This window comes from Montipora capricornis, chromosome 6 (assembly GCF_036669925.1).
Source record: "Montipora capricornis isolate CH-2021 chromosome 6, ASM3666992v2, whole genome shotgun sequence".
In the NCBI taxonomy this organism is placed as follows: domain Eukaryota; kingdom Metazoa; phylum Cnidaria; class Anthozoa; order Scleractinia; family Acroporidae; genus Montipora; species Montipora capricornis.
This window is the reverse complement of record NC_090888.1, coordinates 22,523,027-22,532,845: the sequence shown is the minus strand read 5'-3', so window position 1 is coordinate 22,532,845 and position 9,819 is coordinate 22,523,027. Positions and strand designations below refer to the sequence as shown.

General features: G+C 42.9%; 1 protein-coding gene across 1 annotated transcript; it reads left to right on the top strand.

Annotated features, from left to right (window-relative positions):
• Nucleotides 1–249: 249 nt before the first annotated feature.
• LOC138050363 (uncharacterized) lies at nt 250–3,663 on the top strand. Its single transcript, XM_068896707.1, has 2 exons — nt 250–417; nt 1,764–3,663. Exons 1-2 carry the CDS (start codon nt 271–273, stop codon nt 3,306–3,308), a joined length of 1,692 nt encoding a protein of 563 aa, XP_068752808.1. The 5' UTR covers nt 250–270; the 3' UTR covers nt 3,309–3,663.
• Nucleotides 3,664–9,819: the final 6,156 nt, after the last annotated feature.

Here is a 9,819-nt window from a genome sequence, read left to right as displayed (position 1 = left end):
AAATTTTTCAAAGAGGGGTCCAGAGGACGCCCAAATTTGAAAACCTGGATACATCTCTGTTTATTGACTTGTTATTGTTTGACCACTTTAGAAAGAGACTAAAGTTGGATCCATCTCTATGGTACGGTGTTGACGTGGAAGTGGTAGATGAGCTACCTTATGATATCGATGGTACGAGAGTATTCCAAGTCCGCTACGATAAAGATGAACACAAAGTCCGAGATGGGCGTCCTTGGAAATCGTGGGTCACTTCGAGTCGGAAGAACTTCCATGGGAAGCGAAATGTTCAATCTTGTAATGGTTCTTACCTTTGCCCAAACAAGGACTGTCCCTACAAAAAGCAATTCGGAAAGACAAATAATGTTCAGTTTGTTAGATCAGGAGGAAAACAACGCTGCAGGTCGTGCAATTTTAAAGGTGACTATATTAAATGTCCCGCTCGGAAAGTGAGTGAATATCCTTAAGATTCCACTTTTGCAACCGTTTACTACATAGGAACTCACACATGCACATGCCATTCGAAAGCCTAGCCTGCATGCAGACAGCGACATTGCACAGTTCTTTAAAACACATTCTATGGTTAAGCCATCCGCAGTTCCTACCGCAAAAATTACTTCCATGATTAGGGAAGGCCGAAATTGGTCTGAAGTGGAGAATGTCGCAGCAGCCATGATCGACAAAAACAAGGTCAAGAACATAAAGGCGAAAGTAGTGAATAGTATGCATCCTCACGGACACAACTTCGATGCAGTTGTGGAAATAAAGAAAAAAAACAGATGAAAAAGACAAATACCTAATTTGGAAGATTAATAATTGTCATTTCAATAATGGTCATGGAAATTTCGTCTTTAAGATGAGTAAAGAAAAAGCAGAGATCTGTGTTCAGATGGACAGAAATAACTGTGAGCATCCTCTTTCGAAAGAATTCTGTTTCCTGGATGCAGTACACAGCAGGTGTCAAGGGTTCAAAACTCTGACCCTTTGGGTATGGCATCCAGCTTTAAATGAACTTATCACCCTACAATCGACGACAAAATTAGTTGAGACAGTTGCTAACAGAGCACACTGGCAATGACACATTCATTGTTTGCGAAGAAAACTTGTCCAGAAAGTACGTTTCCGGGATACCCCTCCCTCCCCCACCCTAATCAATGTTGTACCGCTGTCGACAAGGCTCGTAGAAAACAGAAAAACACAACATTGTCCCGGGGGTGCGGGGGAGGGGGCCATTTGCGCCGCCGAGCTTGCAATCGACTCTAAAGGATAAGAGTGTCTCAACAATTTTGTCGCCGATTGTAGCTACGATGGAGTGTGAGACAGAGTCTAGTGTCATAATACAGATGTTTTGGAATAATCTGAATGAGGTAACTATGACGATGTCTTTGCTTTTATACTTACGTTGCTTTTGTCCTAGCTAGAGCTAACAGTATAGGTGTCCCCATCGCGAGCTTCCTGATGAGTAAGTTTACCTCAGACCTGTGTAAAGTTTGAACAATATCCAATTGCTTATATCAAAACATTCGTTTTGCGAAAATTGAAGTCCTAACCGTGAAGTGTTTAGCCCAGCTTGGACAACAAAACACTGAGCGCAGAAATTTTGGGGTACACAGAGACTACAACTGACTCCAGGTGCGGAGGCCTACCTTACCGTATATCTCGGTTTGCACTTCTTAATGCAGTAATAGTTGGCTAGAAGGCAACCTCTCATTAATCGCCTTGTGTAGCCGTTCTTTATTGTAATTTAATGGGTGTCCTTTTCCTAGGTTCTTCAAGATTTTACTGGGGACGATAAATACATGTTCAATCCAGCGGGATGGATGTTCGATGAAGCCGGTGGAAACTGGGATGCCGTTGAAAAAATCTTTGGTCATGAGGCCTTGGAACAATGTGTATCTTGTGAATTTCATTTTTTTCAATGCTGCAACAGGCAAGTACACACAACCTGGAGTGATAAGTCAAAGCACAAGTTTAAGACTCTCGCCAGGGACATTTTTGAAGCGCCAACCCCTTATCAGTATGATCAAGCCAGGAAACAACTCGTAGAATTTTCAGAGGAGAAACCTGGGAAACGAGGTCACGTTCTTAATTGGTTTAAATGGTGGCACAAGAGAAGAACACACATATTTAAGGCATTTAAATGTGCCGCTCCACTTACCCCTACAGTCAATTTGGCAGAAGTTGGTCACTCTCAATGGGCTAAAAAGGGATCGTACCATCTAACTCTTGCCATGGTGACTGAGGAGGATGTAGAAGAATCAATCATGCTCGCAAAGAAACTTGAATCATACGGTTATGGAAGCTACAAAGGAGGTCAGCATCGATGCCAAACTGATAGACTCAAAGCAAACTATTTACAGCAAATGGCAAGGGCCAAAGCTTTCGCCGACGAAGTTTCTGCTGGTGTCGTGGACAATACCTTGTATGTAGCTGCAATGGCTTCACGAGCTTCCTCTGTTGATGTTAACTGCTCCCATAGAGCGACGAAAAAAAAGAAACGCCGTCAAGTAAGTGTTTTCAGCAAAGAAACTGACCTGCAATCGTCGTCTTCCGACGCCGATACACAAGGTCACGTATCCAATGTTGCTAAGGAGGATAAGCGTGACGGCCGTTTTCGTCCAAGCGCTAGTAAAGCGTTTCAACGCTCATTGGATCTTGTAAAGTTTTTGCTTCTTGACTCTACCGAAACTGGACAAGATCAAAGGCAATTCATGGTAAGGTCGGGACTAAATATGTACAGTGTGACCATTTCACAAAATCCAACTTGTGATTGTCCATACGCCAACAGTGCAAACATATGCAAGCATATTTTGTACGTCTTTCTGAATTTCTTCAAACTTAAAGAGGGGGACTGTCGCCTTCATCAGAAGGCACTCACAAAAAGTGAGGTACATGATTTATTCAGAAAACTGGACTTGGAATCTCCAAGCAGCACTAAGGCTACCCTTACCAATGCGGCCGTTTTCAAGGCGCACAGCGCATCGAAAAAGAAGCAAGTTTGGGAGGTAAGCCGAATGCGGTCACAACCAGGCCCCAAACCGAAGTGTGCCAAGCCAGGGTGTCAAACCCAATTTTCAGAAGGAGATATTTGCATATCGGTAGAGGGCCTTTACATTCCCCCTAATGAAACAGCACATGGACGGAGCTTTGCCGTGTCCCAGACCTTTCGATTTTGTGCAAGAAGGGAATGCATTAGCTCACAGCCTAAACAAAGCGATCTAACTGTGCCTCCAATGTCTGTTACGATTCCAGAAAGCCTTAACGTTACACCACAGGAATACCAAACATTGATTGATGAGGGGATAGTTTGAAGAAATATGAAACAGGCTTGCTGCTCGTGCGTGATACGTTAAGTTGACCACATACGTTTTGTTTTTGTTCCTTACTTAAAATCGAATCGAGAATATGAGATATCCTGATTTTTTTCGAAAATCAAAGTAGTATGTAATGACTTTTTCGGCAAAATGAACATATACCGGTTATTGGAGCTTACTTTCATAAACTGAATTGACGACATTAAGGAAAAGTGCAATAATCGCTCGTCTAACTAGTCTTGCCGGCGTAGCTGTTAATATTATTTTGCTATTGTTTTAGTTGTAGACTTAACAGGGCTATCTCTGTCACTCTTCAACAAGTATGTTGGCGTTAGTCTATTAAACTATTTGAGTTTCCTTGCATGTCCTAATATTTCTATGTCGCATAAAAAAGAAGAGGGACCCACTGCGTGCCGAACTGTGACGCCCCCAACATTGTAAATAAACGGACTTCAGGAGTAGAGAAATACGTTTAGAACCCGAACTCTAATTTGCCAAGCAGAAGTTTCTGATTCCTTCGGGCTCTTCCAAGGAATGCGTTACAAAGCAAGATTGCCAAAAAGATCAGATGGGTAGTATCAGAGTTACCCCTCATAGAGTAAATAAATGATTTCTTTCCCTCCAGATCTGATCTGGGGAGCAGGGATGGCGAAGTGGTGATGGCACTCGCCTCCCATTAATGTGGCCTGGGTTCAATTGTGGACTTGTGGCCATATGTGGCTTAAGTTTGTTGTTGGTTATTTACTCTGCTCCGAGAGGTTTTTCTCCGGGTTCTCTGGTTTTCCCCTCTCCTCAAAAACTAACATTTCTAAATTACAATTCGATGGAATGCAGGACCTCCCTGAAGATCACGTTCGGGTGAGTGGAGCTTCCTGGGTAAATAACACTGATTATATTATTTAGATGCCTTGCACTTTCGTCCAAATCTGCACTTTCCTTCACGCCCTCCCACACCCAGCTAGGCAACTAAACGTCATATACAATCCCATCAAGGCGAGCTGAAACAATTAAACTTCTCGCCTCTCTCAATTAACTTTGCAGTTACATGGTTTTTTTTCACACCTTTTTTGCATTACAAACAAATATTCGGCTCGTGCAACTGCAACGTTTTTAAGCTTTGGTGAGAAGGAAACGAGATAATCGTGTTGAGCCCTTAATTTTTATAATTTCAGTGGTTATGAGCAAAACGCATAATGCGGGCTCACTTTATTGGATGTGATGATCGACCATGATGCCGCACGACAAATACGGTTCATCGTTAAGCCGCCGGGTCTTTAACTCTTTCCCCCCCCCCCCTGAGGTGTTTTAAGGGACACATTACCATTTCTTTTTCTCAGAGGTATGGATAACTATATATCAAATTAATCAGCAACAAATTGTGCATACATTACAAGTAAGTTCATAATTAATCAACTAATAATTAGCATAATTAATTATCAAATTGATTCAGAAAAATTCTCAGAACAAATCTGCATGTACTATAAAGTAGTTTGAAAGACTTAAAGGTAATGTCAATACATTGCTGTTAGCAATTCAAGAAGATTTATAATATTTCAGAACCTTTTGTTCCTATAAAACACCACAGAAAGTGAAAAAAGCTTATGTTGCTTGTGCCAAACTGAGAAACACGTGCTGTTGCTTCTTCGTCTGAATCAGAGTCACCAAAATCGCTTAAGTCATTGTCGTTTTCGGTTGAAAATTGCCCAGAATTCTCCCCATTTGAACAACAGTCCGCCATTTTTAAATCACTGATAATGGCACTTCGAAATTCGCGTAATACATCCGCAGGAATACACTTTAAAAGCGTTGAAAAATCACTCGTTTTACTTTCGAATGAATAAAAAACAACGTAAACATAAGGTTGCTAGTCACAGTTTTTCTCGGTCATATCATACCGAGCTGATTTCATTAGAAGACTGAAACCTACGCGGGGGAGCCAATAAGAGTTTTTAAGGTCTAACAATAAACCGTGTATCCCTCTAATAAGACATCGTTTTGACGTCCATAGACTTGACAGCAGGAACGAGAATGATGCCGTGAAAGGTGTAATAATTATAAGATTGTTTTGATCATTGGAAAGCCGTGCCATTTTGCAAACGTTTATGCAAATGTATCTTTCAACGCAAAGAAAACGGTTTCGAAGTGACTTGTACTGTATATTTACTACTTTTAAGTGCAAAAAACGCCATAAACTGTAACTCAATCTTAACTCAATCTTAACTCAAACTCAACTCAAACTCAACTCGACTCATAACTCGATCAATAGTCTATCTCAGTTTGTGACCGTAACACACCTATATAAATTGTTTAATAAACCAAAGAGGGTATTCTCAACTTCTTAACCAGTATACAACGGATTATCGTACACAAATCGATCATATATATACTAATGTACCAAATGATGTTCAGTCAGTAGGAGTTCTCCAATCTTACTACAGTGGTCACAAGCCAGTATTTGTCTGTTTAGCATGAAGCCGTTTTACAAAAAAATATCAAACTAAAAGATAAAAAATATCTCACCTTTTCTTCTTTCATCTCCCTTTAATCCATCCTCCCCTTTTATAATAAAAGTACGTACAGTTCCAGTTGAAATGCAGAAGAAAAGTAGAAAGCTCCGCAGATCGAAATTGTGAATCAAAACAACAACATTTAAAAATAGGCCAATCAAAGCCATCCATACATAACCAATCAGAGACTCTAGATTACGATCCTAATGTTATGTCATCATCCTATAAATACTGCCATGTGCTACAAATCGTTCCATTCGTAGGTTGTGAGTTGAGTGCAATGAGATGAAGATGTCAAATGCTAGTGGGCAGTTAAGAAATCGCACGAAAGACCATGATAAACACACAACCAGTACCATCCAAGGTTGTCAGCCGCCTGACTGCACCGTCAAAGCCATTCAATCGTCTTCAAACCGCAACCGGCAACTGTTCCAACAACTAACGCAATGATATATTATGCGAGATCGATCGTCTCTTTAATAGGACAATTGAACGACCTTCTGATATTGAACAAAAGGAAGAAAAACGCCAGAGATATTTCTTCAGTTCCAAAGAAGATTTTTAATCCTCTGCAATCGTCTTCAACCAGCACTCAGAGCGCTGCTAGTCAATCGCCTGCAAAACCATCGGCTACGAGCACTGGTTTGATAGCTCCTCTTCCAAAAAGTCCTCAAGGTCCACATCTAATTACTTACGTTCATAATGTCTTCCCACTAAAGCGAAACAAGAAGAACACCATAGATTATACAACTTTAACCTTGCAAACAGACACCTCCACAACCCAACCAGCGCTATGTTACTCGAAGGCAAAACGAAAAATCCTAGACGAGCATGAAACAAAAAGAGCACCCATAAAGATAACACGGTACACGAAATTGGTGGACAAGACTAAAATAGTGATCAATGACAACACTTTGCTCACCAAACCTGATGAAATGGAGTACACATTCCAATATTGTGACGACGGGGATCAACCCGTAACACGACTTGGTGACCTCTTGATGGACGATGCTTCCAAAGAGGATAAAATAACCGTGTGGGCAAAAGTGGTAAAAGTCTCTCCTCCTAAGAGTGTCGTCACACAACAGTCGAGAGGTATAAGCAAATTTTCAGAGGTGATACTTCTGGATAACACAGGAACTATGATGTTAGATTTATGGAATGAGCAAATTTCTCAGGTGCAGTTAGACTATGTTTATCGATTCACATCATTATCAACCAGTTACTGGAATAATTCCAAGAAGTTGACTTCCACCATGAACACCGCCATCAAGCAAAGCTTTCAAGCTGATCTATCTTCCCTTCAATTCAATGAAAGCAATACTACTGAACTGGAAAACGAACATACTGTAGTGTCTGTATGTACATCCGGGATCTCTCCAGCGCGGGAACCCGGTGACCGTGTGGGCATGGGATGAGTGATTGTGGAGGAACAGTGTGAACTAGGCGAGTGTTTTGATTATTGTTTCGATTAGCGTCTTTGTGATCTATAAGGACATTACATTGGCGACGAGGATGGCCAACAAAGGTTTATTACCTATGGATTTGTCGGGATCTGCTTCGCAAGTGGCGGAGAAATGGCGTAAATGGAAGCGTGCCTTCGAATACTATGCCGAGGGCAAAGGCATCGACAATGCTCGAAAGGAGACTTCTCAGCTCTTACATTTTGCCGGGATGGAGGTCCAAGACATCTTCGAAGATTTGCAAGATCCTGGTCCCATTCCTGAGACAGGTGACAATGCTTTTAAAATAGCGAATCGAAAACTAGATTCCTATTTTCATGTGGAGGAAAACATCCCATACGAGCGCCACGTTTTTCGCCAGTTGGCACCAAAGGAAGAGGAGACCGCTGACCAGTTTATGGTTCGACTGAGAAAACAAGCGCAACATTGCAATTTTGGGACTGGTTTAAACGATAATTTGAGGGATCAGCTGATAGAAAAGTTAAAGGATTTTGAGCTCAAGAGAAAGCTGTTAGAGCAGAGGAATATCACACTAGAAGAGGCGTTGGATAAAGCTCGTGCATGGGAAGCAGCCGGTCGACAAGCATCAAACATGACAACAAGCCCTCCACTGGCTGACGGAAACACTATCAATGTGGTTAAGGAGCGGCAGCAAACAACGAATGTTGAGAGGAGAAAGTGCTACAATTGTGGAAGAGAGGGTCACCTGGCCAGAGATAGGAACTGCCTTGCAAAAGGAAATAAGCGTGCAAAGTGTGGAAGGTATGGACATTTTGCTGTGTGTTGTCGTGGTGAGAGGGATAGTGATGTGGTTGGGGGAAAAGCGAGCAAGCAACAAAGGATTTCTGGTGGACGACCACGTCACGGAGCTAATTTTGTGGGGAATCAGGAGGCATCGGGCAGTGATGAGGATTGTGCATTTGCATTTATGGTGACTGAGACGACAGGAGAGATATGCCATACAATTAGCTGTGATGAGCCCGTGATTGAGATTTGTGTTGATGGCATTAGTACAAAGGCGCTTATTGATTCTGGCTCTGTAAGTAATCTCATGGGGATGAGTAAATACGAAGAGCTCAAAGCACAAGGTCTTGATGTGAAATTAGAGAACTGCCACAAACGTTTGTATGCATATGGTGGGAAGGAGTTGAACGTGGTTGGTCAAATTCAAGTGGAGCTGTCTGTTGGAACCAAGAAGATAAACTCACAGTTCGTGGTCACCACGAGTGGAAGGTGTCTACTGGGTCATACAACGTCCAGGGATCTTGGTCTACTTCGCATTGGCCTGAGTGCCAGCAGTGAACCGGCTGAGTGTAATGTTATCGGTAAGGACTTGGCTTCAGCTCTTCAGACAAAGTATCCAAAGGTCTTCAGTGGGATTGGCAAGCTAAAAGAGTACAGGCTAAAGCTACACGTGGATCCGGAGGTAACGCCAGTAGCCCAGAAGCCAAGGCGTGTCTCTTTGCCTTGCCGAGGTGACAGCTAAAGTGGAGGACCTGATTGTCAAAGATATAGTGGAACGGGTGGATGGGCTGACATCCTGGGTAAGTCCCGTGGTGGTAGCACCAAAGGTCGAGGGAGATATCAGGTTATGTGTGGATATGAGGAAAGCAAATCAGGCAATTATCCGCGAGAGCATACCAATACCGACCGTTGATGAAGTGATAGAAAACCTCAATGGCAGCGCAGTGTTCTCAAAACTGGATCTCCGTCTGGGATTTCATCAGATTGAATTGGACGAAGAGTCACGGGACATTACGACATTTGCTACCCATGAGGCATTGTTTCGGTATAAGAGACTAAGCTTTGGAGTGAACTCTGCTCCTGGGAAGTACCAGCAGATAATAAGACAAGTGGTCTCAGACATCGATGGGGTTCAAAATATTGCCGATGATCTGATAGTGCATGGCAAGAGTATTGAAGAGCATGATCAAAGTCTCCACAAAGTGCTTCAGAGATTAGAGGAAAAGAACCTCACCCTCAACTCAATGAAGTGTGAATTCCGCATGGTCAAGGTGGTCTTCATGGGGCTTCTATTATCAAAATATGGCATTGGTCCAACAGAGGAGAGGGTTTGTGCTGTGCTTGAGGCGGTTCAACCTACTACGCCGACTGAAGTCCGGAGTTTCCTAGGGATGGTAGGCTTTAGTGCACGTTTCATCCCCAACTTTTCAACCCTTGCAGAACCCCTCCGGGCAATCTCCAGGCAGGGTGTCCCATTTGTATGGGGCAACGAGCAGGAAGAATCATTTAAAGAACTGAAACGGCAACTGGCCAGTGCATCCGTCCTAGCCTATTTCGACAAAGACGCACATACTCGAGTGATAGCAGATGCCAGCCCAGTGAGCCTAGGGGCGGTGTTGGTGCAAGAGAAGAACGGGGAGAGCCGAGCAGTTTGTTATGCAAGCAGGAGTCTCAGCCAAGTGGAAAGGAGGTACAGCCAGACTGAGAAAGAGGCTCTGGCGCTGGTGTGGGCGTGTGAGCGCTTCAATTTGTACCTGTACGGGCTTCAGACCTTCGACATGGTGACGGATCATG

Bases quoted from the DNA above. Each gene is read 5' to 3' on its own strand.
- LOC138050363 (XM_068896707.1), top strand. From the start codon at position 271: ATGGGAAGCGAAATGTTCAATCTTGTAATGGTTCTTACCTTTGCCCAA. The intron at 418-1,763 runs GTGACTATATTA...TCCTTTTCCTAG, and splicing joins CAGGTCGTGCAATTTTAAAG to GTTCTTCAAGATTTTACTGG.